This window comes from Geotrypetes seraphini, chromosome 5, assembly GCF_902459505.1.
Source record: "Geotrypetes seraphini chromosome 5, aGeoSer1.1, whole genome shotgun sequence".
NCBI classification, from domain to species: Eukaryota; Metazoa; Chordata; class Amphibia; order Gymnophiona; family Dermophiidae; genus Geotrypetes; species Geotrypetes seraphini.
In genome coordinates, this window is record NC_047088.1 from 113,897,946 (window position 1) to 113,912,732 (window position 14,787).

A 14,787-nucleotide genomic window follows, 5' to 3' on the forward strand; every position below is an offset into this window, starting at 1 on the left:
ACATCACGTTGACCACCTTCCAGTCTTCCGGTACTATGCTAGATTTTAGAGAAAAATTGCAAATTACTAATAGCAGCACTGCAAATTTGTATTTTATTAGACTTCTGTTTGAAGCCTATATGAGTTTTTGGGGTCTATCTATACCACCTGGGATCATGCCAGTTGTTGCGCATGGGGGTTAATCCTCACAGAGTGCAGTTTCCCCTCTGAAGGTTCATCTGCAGGAACCAGAGATCCAGCTCAAGAAAGACTGGGATGACTGAGAGTCAGAATCAATGGCTTTGATCCCTCAAAATGAATTTTCAGTTTTGGAGGAGTCAGGGTCTCAGGCAGGGGCCACCAGTCAGGAATCTGTGGTGACCCTGAACCAGGTGTAGGACCCGACAGTGTGCTGCCTTTTTAGGCTGGCAATTTTGCTAGAGGTCAGCACAGAATTCTTGCAGGTATGTAAGCTTGAATCCCCATAGACCTATGCTGCGCAGTGTTCTGTCATGAGCTGCTCTAAGCCTCAGATCACTTTTTTGCCTTCACATCCAGATTTTACAATGATACTATGTATTAGAGCATTGGGAGACTCTGGAATGCCAGGACCATGGCACGGTTGTATCCGCTGGCTCCTGATTGCCAAAAGCAGTTTATCCCGCCTATAGTGGATTCATTGGTACCACAGGTTACCAAACGTACTTCTCTGCTATGTGAAGGTGGAGTGTTTTTAATGGATGCATAAGACTGCAGGGTGGCTTTAGTCCTCAAAGAGGAGAGTAAACTGTGGAGTGCCGCAAGGCTCTGTACTGGGACCAATGCTATTTACCTTATTTATAAATGATCTGCAAATTGCAACAATGAGTGAGGTGATTAAATCTGCAGATGACACTAAACTGTCCAAAGTTGTTAAAACACAAGCAAATTGTGAAAATTTGAAGGCAGACCTTAGGAAATTGGAAGACTAGGCATCCAGTGGGAGATGAAATTTAATGTGAACAAATGCAAAGTGATGCACATTGGGAAGAATAAGCCAAATCACAGTTACCAGATGCTAGGGTCCACCTTGGGGGTCAGTGCCCAAGAAAAGGATCTGGGTGTCATTGTAGACAATACAATGAAACCTTCCGCACTGTGCGGCAGCGGCAAAAATACCAAATAAGATGCTAGGAATTATTTTAAAAAGGGATGAACACAGAAGATTTAGAATCAGAAAATAATATTAAAGATTGAACTAGGCCAGTTACTGGGCAGACTTGTACGGTCTGCGTCTGTGTATGGCCGTTTGGAGGAGGATGGGCAGGGGAGGGCTTCAATGGCTGGGAGGGTGTAGATGGGCTGGAGTAAGTCTTAACAGAGATTTCGGCAGTTGGAACCCAAGCACAGTACCGGGTAAAGCTTTGGATTCTCGCCCAGAAATAGCTAAGAAGAAAAAAAAAAAAAATTTAAATTGAATCAGGTTGGGCAGACTGGATGGACCATTCGGGTCTTTATCTGCCGTCATCTACTATGTTACTATGTAATACTAAGAATGTTAAAATGCCTCTGTATCGCTCCATGGTGCGACCTTACCTGGAGTATTGAATTCAATTCTGGTCTCCTTATCTCAAGAAAGATATAGCAGCACTAGAAAAGGTTCAAAGAAGAGCAACCATGATGATAAAGGGGATGGAACTCCTTTTGTATGAGGAAAGACTAAGGGCTCCTTTACTAAGTTGCTAGCGGTTTAACGCCACCATTGAGCTGGTGTTAGTTTTTGGCACTTAGCGTGGGGGCCAGCATGTGCTAATCCGTAGCGCGCGCTAAAAACACTACCGCAGCTTAGTAAAAGGAGCCCTAAAAAGGTTAGGGCTCTTCAGCCTGGAAAAGAGAGCTTAGAGGAGATATGATTGAAGTCTACAAAATCCTGAGTGGAGTAGAATGGGTACAAGTAGATTGATTTTTCATTCCATCAAAAATTACAAAGACTAGGGGACATTGAATGAAGTTACAGGGAAATACTTTTAAAACTAATAGGAGGAAATATTTTTTAATTCAGAGAATAGTTAAGCTCTGGAACGCGTTGCCAGAGGATGTGGTAAGAGCGGATAGCATAGCTGGTTTTAAGAAAAGTTTGGACAATTTCCTGGAGGAAAAGTCCATAGTCTGTTATTGAGAAAGACATGGGGGGAAGCCACTGCTTCCCTGGATTGATAGCAGGGAATGTTGATACTCTTTGGGTTTTGGCCAGGTACTAGTGACCTGGATTGGCTACTGGGCTTGATGGACCATTGGTCTAACCCAGTAAGGCAATTCTTATGTTCTTAAGACAGTCTGAGACCTTGACTTTGGGGCTAAAGGTGACAGCAGTGGCTTCCTTTGTCCTATGTGCCTGCCATGCTATATTGCATCAAGCTCCATCAATAGAGGAGGATTTGGACATTTTTCTGCCATAAACAAACATTTAAGAATACGTCCAAGGTACAAGTAGACATCTGGGACTAGACCTGTTTTAATAACGAATAAATCCCAAAAAGGTGACCAGATGACCACTGGAGGAATGTAAACATGAGCCCCCACACTCCACCAGTGGTCACTGACCCCCTCCCAACCCCTAAAGATGTGAATGAAACAGTACATACCTGCCTATATGACAGCTTCAGATGTTATGGCTAGTCCTAGTTCAGCAGCAAACAAGTTTCTGGAGTAGCCTAGAGGGTGGTGGTGTCAACCATAGAGATGGGGACTCAGGCTCATACTCCACTGTAACCATTACATTTGTGGTGGAATCTGTGAGCCTTCCAATCTCCATCCAAATTCTACATGTGAGGTGTTACCTGCAAGCATAAGGGCTATTGGTGTGATGTACAGTTGGGTCCAGTAAGTTTTGGGTGGGTTTTGAGGGCTCACCATACACCATAAGGGGGTTATGATGAGATGTGTACATCAGACCCTTTATGTGAAGCTCTGCTGGGATGTCTGTGTAACCTGTCTGTGTAGCCAGTCTAAAACAAATTCATTCCAATGACTTGTTTTGTGCATTTTTCATTTGGATGTGTTTTTTCGAAAATGTTTCAAAAAGATAGAGCATAAGCACATCCATTTTTGGAAAAGCAAAATAGACGTTTAAAAGTTGACATGAGACACTGGTTGTATTGGCTAATAATTAATACTATCTTCCCGCTTATTAACTGTAATATGTACAACTAGTCTGTTTCATGTTTGAGTTATTGTTTGTATATTTGCATATGTATAATAAAAAAAGTTTTTCTAAAAAAAAAAAAAAGAATTGTATGAAAAATTTGATAAATAAAAAAATCATCAAAAATTTTGAAAATGGGCATGTTGTCCTGTGCATGTTCCGCAAAACTTCTAAACTTGGATTTAGACATCATATTGAAAATACTCCTTTAAGTGCCACTGAATTAGAGAGTGATGTGGGGACAAAGATTCATCTCCGTCTCCTCACCGTCTTCACAGTGATGCACATTTTTCATTCCTTTCCCCGCAGTCTTAATTTCTGTTCCTGCATCTCCCCGCTCAAAACAGAAACGTAATTTTATGCAAAATAAAATTTTATGCAAATAAAAATTTTAAGCCTTTAGTAGGGGGATTTTTCTAATTTTTATTTAATTTGAAACAATTTTTATTGATGACAACACAGAAAACAGCGAAAGAACAACAATTAACATAATACAAAACTCATCATCCATTGTTTTCTCCTCCCCCCTTCAACCCTCCCTCTCCCCAACCCCCCTCCCCAGTAAACCAAGACAAAAGGCAATCAACCAAAGCAAACCAAAATTCCAGCTATAATCAGAAAATACTCCCCAAACCCAGCAAAACAAACTAGAAAAAGTGATACATAACAGGTACCCGGTCACCTGGGTAGCAGCATGGAGAACCAATACAACAAGTGGGTTTGCTACTGCAGCTGAACCCTCGCCCCACCCACTCAACCAGAAGTAAAGAAATGAAAGATAGATTCCAAGACCCTGGATTCTTATGAGTCCTGGAAAAGCCAGCGGGCAGGCTCGAAAATCTAATTTTTATTTAAAGAACATCAACAAATGTATAACTTGTGAGGAATGCTGGGTTCTGAGAGAGAGACAAGATGGCGTCTTGGTAGTAGGATGCCTTTAGAACTGCTCCTGCTTTTCACTTCTAATTTCTTCATGTGATGCCTAAGAGAAGAGGTAGAGTGGTTGTTTCAGCCCGACAGCCTGCTCCTACCTTGATGAGACAGGGAGTTCTTACGGGCTTTGTGTCTTCCTCACCTCGGGGCGAACCTGCTGAGCCAAATATGAGGGAGGCGAAGTTTCGCTTAACCTTCAGGACCAGCCCCTCTCCTGCAGCCGAGATAGAATGGAATTTCGGCAGAGGCTTTGGTGGTGGAAGGAATAAAGCCTCCGGAGCCCTTTCAGGACCATAAGGATCGTAGGCCAATTTTTGTGGTTTTGACGACATTTTTATGGTAAAAAGGGCTTGCAGATGCCAAAAAATTGATTCGGAGACGATAGCTGTTATAGTTAACGAGTTATAGCCTGGGACATATATGTCCCTATGGGCGGCTAAGGACACAGGTTATATATAAGAGATGTGTATGCATATCCAATATATAACACAGCATAAGTTTCATCCTGAATTTATTATTGCACGATCTGTACATGAGTATGACTAAACCACAAAATCAGGTAACTTACAAGCTCCGAGGTCATCTTTATTTGACCCGCAATAACCGCTATGTGTGATATTTCTCAAAACAGTTGCGTGATGATGTGTAGCACAAGTGAACCTGACAAATTTCACAAATATTATCAGTCCGATTTTCAATTTTGTCCTTTGCACATTGAGCACACCTTTTCCGCTTTCCCATTTTCGCCAACTTGTGTTCAGGCATAGGGGATGGTATACTGTTCTTGCTGCTTCGAACAGGTCCTGCTGGAAGACTTCTCTTCCTGTTTGTATAATTTCCAATGAGGAACCTTGCAATCAGTTGCCTGTACTGAAGAGGGGTCATGGCCTTACATTGAGGATTCATGTTCAGGTTCAGTTGAGTAAATATGCAATGAGCATTGTTGACAGCTATATCAATCAAATCGAAAAATATGCGCAAATAGTATTTGATCTTCGACTTCCTGTCAACTTCATATGTTATCTTCTTTTGATCCATGAGATTGACGCCGCCCATGAAGTTGTTGTAGGCAACTATTATTTCAGGACAAGGAATTTGGATCTTTTCTGCACTTTTTTGTTGCCTCCTGGACACTGAGACCGAGTTGGTGGAATGCAGAAAATTAGACAACATCACAACAGATCGGTTGTCCATCCATTTTACACAGGTTATGCCATTTGCTGAAAGCATTTGGCTTTCTCCACGTTTCAGCTCTTTGTCCTGCTTGAGATTCTTTGGCATATGCTTTCTGTCTGCCCGAGCCGTTCCACACAAATATATTTCCTGTTGTTGTGTTTTCAGCTGAAGAATTGGGGAATTGAAGAAATTGTCTATGTAAATCTCACAGCATAAGTGCTCGAATGATTTCGTTAGCATGAGGACCACGCCCTCTCCAAGTCCATGTTCTGTGTCAGTTTTCTTGCCTGTGTACAAGTCGAATTGGTACAAATAGCCAGTCTTTGAGTCACACCTGCACCACATCTTGAAACCCCACTTTATAGGTTTATTTTTTATGTATTGCTTCATGATGCTATGTCCTTTGAATCGTATCATGTGTTCATCTACTGACTGTTGTTGGCTTGGGTTCCGTGCATTCTGGAAGCATCGATTGAAGTGATCCATTACAGGCCGAACTTTGAAAGCTCTATCAAAATCGGGATGGCTTTTCGGAAGCATCTCTTCATTATTTGAAAAATGTAAGGCAGACCTGATCGCTTCAAACCGTTGTCGAGGCATTACTTTAGCAATGTATGGCACTTGTAGGTCAGGGTCAGTAGACCAGTAGTCTTTCAGACTAGGAAGCACATGGTAACCCATCACTAAATTCATTCCCAAGAACGCACGGATTTCTTGGGCATCGGTTTGGAAAGGAACCCCCTTCTGCTTCATGTATAAATTACTTTGTTCAACAATATGAGCTGCCAGATCATTGAAACCGCAAGTTTTCTCAAATACCTCATAGGCATTAGGTTCCACACTGCAATCGACATCTATGTTCACATTTCCATATTCATACTCAATGGTGTTCTTTTGAAAATTTGCTTTCCAAGGCTTCCAGATGAAATTGATGTCATCTTTCTGGCCTGCTTTTGCACGACGTTGTTTTCGTGGAGCTTCGGGTAAGTCATTAGTAGCTGCTACAGGGCGCTCAATAACAATTTCTTTGCCTACCTTCTCAACATCCTCGTCAAGAAAGCCTCTATCTTCTTCATCAAGTGGAAGATTGTCTTCATCATCACTGTTATCTGCCAGCAATATCTGCTCAATGGCATCCTCAGTTATTTCGAAGAAGCGTTCTGCTAAAGGCATCCTTATTCTATCGGGTGCAACTGCAACAAAATATTTGATGAGCATACAAGTACTCGAGAAAGGATCCAAAATGCGTTCTACAGTTATTGGACAGGTCGGCCAACTTACCTCAGAGCTCTCGGCACCAGGTAACACAAAACGAAAAGAATCACGACACGTGCACATCAACCTCAGAATTCTACTACCGACCATAGGGACATATGTGTCCCATGATGAAATAAGGCGACATCTTGAGAACGAGAGATCAGATGTGGCGTAAAACGCATCAGAACGCTATAGTAGCGACATAGGAAGGCAAAACCAAAGACAAAATGTTTTTGTGAAATATCATTATTTTTATTTAAAAAATCAAACTTCTGGCTTATGGACAGTGTGGCAAGTGAATCTTCTCGTCAATCTGGCAACGACGCTAATGAATGAATGTCGGAACCAGTTTGTTTACATAAAGGCAGTATCATATGGAATCCGTACATATCAAATTTAGAACTGTAGACTATCCCAATCAAAATTTATAGGATTTTAAAGTTATGGGACAAATATGTCCCTTGGTCCTGAAAGCCGGCTCCACAGGAGTCCTCGGCTGGAGAATCTGAGGTAGGAGAAGAAATAGTTGCCTCAGTAGAAGGAAGTGCAGCTTTAGTTATTCAACCTCTTACTAGACCTGCTGAGGTTACATTGGATTCTATCTGGACAGCGTTGGACTCCCTCTATAAGGTATGCCAAGGAATTTTTCCTCTTGTTCAAGTTCAAAGTACTAAACTTAACAAGTTTGAAGAGGAATTAAAGTCACAGGGAGAGAAAATTAAATCCTTGGAAAATACAATTCAAAAAGTGCAAGCCTCATCTGGAGTTATATTACAGGATAAGTTGGTCCTATTGAGGAAAGTAGAGAACTTTACGAAGCAATTCAAACATATTAGAAAGTTCTCAAGAAGAAGTTATTACATGTGCTACACTTCTTGTGACATTTGTGTTCCAACAAGATAGGGAAGCACTCCTTCGCCTTTTTATTAGGCAGGGAGAAACTTCCTTCTTGGAAAGGAAAATTTATGTGTTCCCAGATGTTTCAAAAACATTGTAAACAAGAAGGAAAAAGTTCCTTGGAATGAAAGAAGATGTGAAATCATTGGGGGCTAGATTTCAGTTACACTATCCCTGTGTGTTATATAAGCCCTCCCAATTACAATTCTTTTTAGAAGGAAAGGGGGTAGTTCTGCAGGGTACTAGGTGAATCCTATTGATTGGTCCATTAATAATTGAAAATGACTTCCTACTTTTTCTTTACAGTTTTGGGAATATGTACCACTCCTTCTGATGTGTGAAATTGTCTCTCCAGTGTGTGGACTGTTATTGTGTCTTAAAATTATTTGTCAAACAGATTAATATTTGGAATAGTTAAAATTTTATTTTTGTTAAGTAAAATGACAAGGCTCTTTTGTACTTCGATAACTTTATTGTTGAATTATTAAAATAAAATTATTTTAAGCAAAAGGAATGCTGGGTTCTGCATTGCGCACAGAACGTCAAACATCAGCTCAATACCAGTGATATTTTAGTCCAGACAATAATTTTAGTTCTAATTATTCATGCACAAAACATCAAGAACAGCCCTCAGAATATAACACACAAATACCTTAGTGCTTTTTATCCATTGTAAAAGCAAACCAATAGCTTTTCTCAGTGTGAAGGCAAACCAAACAACACACTGTCCATTTCCAAGCAAAAAAACAAAGCCAGCAAATAAAGAAAAAAAAAATCAATCAAGTGCAGCTCTCAGAATATCACATATAAATAACTTAGGGGGAAATTCTATGAAAGGCAACTAAAGATAGGCACGTAAATAAATAGGTGCCTAACTTAATTAGTAAATTGGCTTCAGTTATAAACTTTAACAAGCTCCTAATTGAAAAAAAATAAAAATGAATTGGGAGATAAGCGCCTATCTTTTTAGGTGCGATTCTACAAAAGATAGGCACCTATTCCATAGGCACCTAATGGTGCCTAACACCAAAATAGGCCTATTTAGGGGTAGATAAAGACTTAGGCACTGCTAGGCATGATTCGCTAAAGGACTTAGGCACCTATAATGTAGGCCTTTAAAACCCTGGCCTAAGTTTTAAGTTAGGTGTCACGAAGCAAGATTCTGTAATGGGTGCCTAAGTATGATTGACATGCAATAGGCACCTAACTATAGGTGCTCAATTTTTTGTGCCAATTACAGAATCCAGCCCATAGTGCTTTCCTCTCAGTCATTTCCATAAATTTTGAAACCTATACAGGCAATCCTTAACATTAACCAATAGCACATGGCTTATTGCCTTTTCAGTGAGAAACAAAACAGGGCACACTTCAGAAAAAGGAGGATGGACTGAGACATCTGGGTTTTACTTCCATTGAAAGCAAAGGAAGCAAAACCCAGATGCCTCAATCTGTCCTTTTTCTGGAGGCATATAGTAATCCTAGGGCAGTGGTCTCTGCTAATTTTTAAATGAGGGCATTTTGGGTCCAAAAGGGCTGAAGAAGCAGACAAATATCTTCCTATTTGGGGCTATGATACCAATAACGCTTCTCAACCTTCATTCATACCATAACACCTGGTCTCAGTCACACATGCAGAACACAGATAAACCCTATGTAAATACAGGACCACAAACTAAAAGTACTAATATACACAAACAAAACCATAAGATACCAGACTCTGCATGGAGTAAAACACCAGAGAAATAGAAGCAAATGCATTTCTTCCTGAACAGTGTAATAAAATCATTTTTCCTACCTTTGTTGTCTGGTGATTTTATTTTTCTAATCATCTTTTCCCAGTCTCTGGTTGTACTTCCTCCTGTCTGTGCTCTTAACTCTTGTTTCCAGGGCAGCCTTATCCATTTGCTGTTTTTCTCTCTTTCTTCATTTTCTGTCCTGCATCCATCTTTACAAAGGTAGTAACAAGCCTATAGAGAGTGATCAAAGAAACGTTTATAAAAATACTCAGAGATATGCAACTCTGAAGGGAAGGCTGAGTAACCTCCCTTGGGAAAAGAGTTTATCTTCCAGTCATTGTTATTTCATAAAAATCTCTGATCACATACTCAAAAGGCTATAAATAAAATGTTATCAATTATATTTCAAAGAATCCAATGAGTTTTCTTATTTACTTTCTTCTTCATACCATGCAATTGTCACTGTACTAAAGAAGCTGGTGAAAAAATTATTACATAGACAAATAATATTACATAATTACTAAAACTTACAATCATGAAACACTAGGAAAACTATATTTAAAGGGTTACATTCTGTATCAAATTCTATATTTCAGGATTATAACAATAGGGAGGGAATAAAAGCACAAATAAGAAAATAAAAGGTTAAGAAGGATTGTAAAGTTATTTATTAACTAAAAACTTCATTGAAAAGGAAACTTTTAAGCTTAGTCTTGAAATTAGCTAAGTTCTTTTCTTCTCTTATATAGATAGGGAGATTATTCCAAGATTGTGGGGCGGTCACTGAAAAAATAGTAAGCCGTCTAGTGTTAATAACTTTCAATGAGGGAATAGCCAATAGATGTTGATCCTGAGATCTAAGTGTTCTTGTAGTTATATAAGGAATTAACATTCTGAAAATAAAAGCTGGGGTTTGAGACATTATTGATTTGAACGTAAGCAAACATATTTTATATAAAATACGATGTGCAACGGGGAGCCAGTGGGATTCTTTAAGTAAAGGAGTGACATGGTCGAATTTCTTTGCTTTATGAATTATTTTTATGGAAGCGTTCTGTATGATTTGAAGGCGTCTGATTTCTTTTTGGGATATGCCCATGAACAAAGCATTACAATAATCTAGTTTAGAAATGATTAGGGAATGTATTAGGATATTTAAAGATTTTGCTTACTTACCACACCAGGATGAGAACTCACCTAGTTTAAAGCCCTTTGGAGCAGGTGAGCCAGTCGTCTACCGAAGACATTCTTCCCTCTTCTGGTTAAGTGGAGCCCAACTCTACTTTTCTTAGAATTTAAGAGCATAAGAGTTGCCATGCTGGGACATATTGAAGGTCCATCAAGGCTAGTATCCTGTTTCCAATGGTTGCCAACCCAGGTCACAAGATCCCAAGGAGTAAATTGGCAAGATCCCAAGGAGTAAAATGGATTCCATGCTGCTTATTCCTGGAATAAGCAGTGTATTTCCCTAAGTCTATCTTAATAATGATTTTTGTTTTAGGAAATTATCAAAACCCTTTTTTAAACTCCACTAAGCTAATTGCTTTTACCACATTCTCTGGAAATGAATTCCAGAGTTTAATTACACATTGAGTGAAGAAATATTTTTTCAGATTTGTTTTAAATTTAATATGGTTTAATGTTTAATATTATATATTTATTTATTTAATTCATTTTCTATCCCATTCTCCCCAAAGGGCTCAGAATGGGTTACAGGTTAACATACATAATACAGTATACAGTTAACAAGTTACAATTTGCTATAGTTGCAGTACAAGTGTTTTTTTTGTTGTTTTTTTTTAATACATTCAACACATACTAGGGATCTAATACCAATACCATACTATACAGTTTACAAGATAAATTTGACATAGTTACAGGGCAAGAGTGAGGTGATTAAATTTGCAGATGACACTAAACTATTCAAAGTTGTTAAAATGCATGTGGATTGTGAAAAATTGCAGGCGGACTTTAGGAAATTGGAAGACTGGGCGTCCAAATGGCATATGAAATTTAATGTAGACAAAAGCAAAGTGATGCACATTGGGACGAATAACCTGAATCACAGTTACCGGATGCTAGGGTCCACCTTGGGGATTAGTGCCCAAGTAAAGGATCTGGGTGTCATCGTAGACAATACGATGAAATCTTCCGCTCAGTGTGTGGTGGCGGCCAAAAAAGCAAATAGGATTCTAGGAATTATAAAAAAAGGGATGGATAACAAGACTAAGAATGTTATAATGCCCCTGTATCACTCCATGGTTTGACCTCATCTGGAGTATTGTGTTCAATTCTGGTCTCCTTATCTCAAGAAAGATATAGTGGTGCTAGAAAAGGTTCAAAGAAAAGCGACCAAGATGGTAAAGGGGATGGAACTCCTCTCATACAAGGAAAGACTAAAACGGTTAGGGATCTTCAGCTTGGAAAAGAGACGGCTGAGGGGAGATATGATTGAAGAACAGATAGCGTAGCTGGTTTTAAGAAAGGTTTGTACAAGTTCCTGGAGGAAAAGTCCATTGTCTGTTATTGAGAAAGACACGGGGGAAGCCACTGCTTGCCCTGTATCGGTAGCATGGGATATTGCTACACCTTGGGTTTTGGCCAGATACTAATGACCTGGATTGGCCACTGTGAGAACGTGCTACTGGGCTTAATGGACCATTGGGCTGACCCAGTAAGGCTATTCTTATATTCTTAATATGTTTTTATCCTAATGTGATTCATACCGAGGATCTAATACCAATATACATTAATATTTCTTTATAATCTATTGGCCTTAGGCAGAGGAGTTAGGTGAAGAGGTATGTTTTTATTGCTTTTCTAAAGCTGTGGAGTCCTTTAAGGGATCTGATCTGTGGGAGCAGTTGTTTCCAGTCGCTTGGTATGAAGTTGGAGTACGAATGTCGTTTGGTGGTTTGCAGTTGAAGGGCACGACCTAGTCCTAGTATTTTTGGAAAGAGTAAACAAATGAGTCACATCTACTTATTCCACTCCTCTATATTTTATAGACCTCTATCATATCTCCCCTGAGCCATCTCTTCTCCAACCTGAAGAGCTCTAGCTGCCCCATCCCTTTTATAATTTTTGTTGCCCTTCGCTATACCTTTTCTAATTCTGTTATATCTTTTTTTGAGATGTGGCGACCAGAATTGCACAAAGTATTTGAGTTGCGACCGCAGCGTGGAGCGATATAAGGGCATTATAACATTCTCTTCTTTGCTTTCTATTCTTTTCCTGATAATTCTTGACATTCTAGTTGCTTTCTTAGTTGCTGCCACACATTGAGCTGAAGATTTAAATGACACCTTATAGGTTATAGTCACTGAACAGCAAAATTTATGATGAGATGATTCACATGTTTGTATGAAAAGGTTTGCAATTGCAAAATCCTGTCCCAGTTTTGCTGTTCAATTTGATTTTAACTGCAAGTATCAGATGTTAACTCAGTAAAAGTAATATAAATTGGTGAACTTACTTCTGAAAGAGCAAAAGTAACAAATGTTATCCTGTAGTTCTTTGCAATAAAAGTATCAAAACTTTTACTTATGTACAGTAATCAGTTACATTTACTTACTGTATAACACTGGGATGGAGAATTCAGAGAAGGGAGAAAAAGGAGATAGAAACATGCTTGAGATGAGGTAGAAAAGAAGGGCAGAGGCCTGAAGCTGTACTTCATTTGAGTTTTCTGCCACTTCCAGGCTAATCCAGACTTAGTGACAGAAAGTTTTGCTAAAAGTGGAAACTTCTTTTATGATCCCTCCCTTTTCAGAGCTGCGCTGGTCTCTGCCTCCTCCTCAACTGCCTAAACTCACAGCTCACTCCCTGTCCCCCTCCCCTACTTCTTTCTCAAGCTCCAGGAAGGAGCAAAAGTGTTTGAACAAGAGAACCCTAGAAGTGGAAGAGGTTGGAATTCCTGCTCTGCCCGAGCCCATTTTTCCTCAGTTTTTCTTCTCAGTTGCTAGTAACAGCTAAATGCTGCAGCTGGAAGCACAGTGATGTTGATCCAAGCAAACTGGTTGCTGCCCCTGTTGCAGCTATGCCTGTTCTGGAATGGGGTATTTACTCAGCAGAAGGAATTAACTGGGACTCCTGGTACTTCCACGAACATCGTGATTGCACCTCCCATTAAATCATCATCACCATTCCAAGGTAAGAAACAGACACTTCTTTCCAGGGCTGGCTTTGCTTTCTTGTAGATGAAGTGAAAGCACTTTAACTTTAATTCTAGGTCTAGATGTGTCTGTATGGAAAATGGTTTCCTTATAACTATAGTCAAATTTAGTGCATCATTCCCTTCTGATTGAATACCCAGTCTCTGTTTTTTATGTCTCCCACAGCTAGAGACTAACATTATTTACATGAAGAAACTGGGTGAAACCTCACCAAGTAGAGGGCAAAAAGGGAAGGTGGGGGAAAAAAGGAGTTGCTTTGCATTTAATAATAATAGACATGAGTCAGTAAGACTATTAAAGATTTTAATTTACTTTGTTTCCAAGTTTGATGTGAAATGTAGCTATTTAGCCCTTAAAAATAGCTATTAATATATTACTCAAGAGATAACATGTATGACAAAAAAATATTTGGGATTTAGATTTTAGATTTAATTACTCACCTTTCCAACTCCAAGCTCACTTATTTATGAGATCCAACCAAAATGAAGACACATTAATGACCATAGGATGCTTGCTCTTTTTCCCCATCACCCGAAAGGGCATTAATACAAGAAAGTACTGAGTTAACTACATGCTAGGATACATTAATGTGCATTACCACAGGTCCCATTTTATGCAGTGGGTACTAGTTACTAATAATGCATGTTATCTGCATTAGTGCACACCAAGGGGGGGAATTCTATAAATGGCACTTAATTAGTTTAATTGGCATAGTAATTGACCGTGCCATTAAAAACATTAAAAAAAAATCTAATTAAAGTTGCACATGGAATTCCATGTGGCACCTAGCAATGCCGAAGTCAAGGCACCTACTGGTGCTTGATGATGCCTACTTGAAAAGTAGGTGTGGTTAGGGGGCCGGAGAATAGGCATGCTATGACTTAGGTGTCGCTAGGCCAGGAAAACCCTGGCCTAATATACCAATGCCTACCATTAGGATGCCTAGCGCCTCCTAAGTCAAATTAGTTACTGCTAGATGCGATTCTGTAAATAGCACCTAGTGGTTGATTAACAACCATGCTGAGCGGCGCCTAGAAGTTATGTGCCGTTTATAGACTCAGGCCCTAACATAGTCACACACTTTAGCATAGTTTGCTCACAGTCTTTACCACTAGATAGGGAAAGAATGTGGGTGTTTTGTTGCTTTTTATGCTTTTGTTAACTATAGGATGCAAAAGCAGAACACAGGCGTTTTGTAATTTTTTTTTTGTCTCTTATTAACAGACTGTCCTGTGGACCTCTTCTTTGTATTGGATACATCAGAAAGTGTTGCTCTCAGAGTCAAACCCTTTGGGAATTTAGTTGAACAAGTAAAGGATTTCACCAAGGCTTTCATTGATAAGTTAACATCCAGGTAAATCAAATCCTATTTTGTATAACAGCCCTCTCCTCACAGTATTCTGTTTACTGAGGTTGAATTAGCACATATTAGTTAAGGATTGGACTTTTA

The 14,787-nt window shown here is 39.4% G+C and overlaps 2 protein-coding genes across 2 annotated transcripts in view; one reads left to right on the forward strand and one right to left on the reverse strand.

The window, feature by feature from the left end:
- Positions 1–4,702: 4,702 nt before the first annotated feature.
- Positions 4,703–6,445, reverse strand: LOC117360381 (piggyBac transposable element-derived protein 4-like). The gene has a single exon (XM_033944086.1). The coding sequence runs from the start codon at positions 6,443–6,445 to the stop codon at positions 4,703–4,705; it is 1,743 nt and encodes a 580-aa protein (XP_033799977.1).
- A 6,550-nt stretch (positions 6,446–12,995) lies between these two features.
- Positions 12,996–14,787, forward strand: part of COL6A1 (collagen type VI alpha 1 chain) — a 218,504-nt gene continuing 216,712 nt past the window's right edge. Inside the window, exons 1-2 of the mRNA XM_033945115.1 lie at positions 12,996–13,314; positions 14,562–14,691. Coding sequence (XP_033801006.1) covers positions 13,161–13,314; positions 14,562–14,691 — 284 coding nt within the window. The 5' untranslated portion in view covers positions 12,996–13,160. The remainder of the gene's footprint in view (positions 13,315–14,561; positions 14,692–14,787) is intronic.

Coding starts and splice junctions, on each gene's coding strand:
- LOC117360381 (XM_033944086.1), bottom strand. CDS start 6,445: ATGCCTTTAGCAGAACGCTTCTTCGAAATAACTGAGGATGCCATTGAG.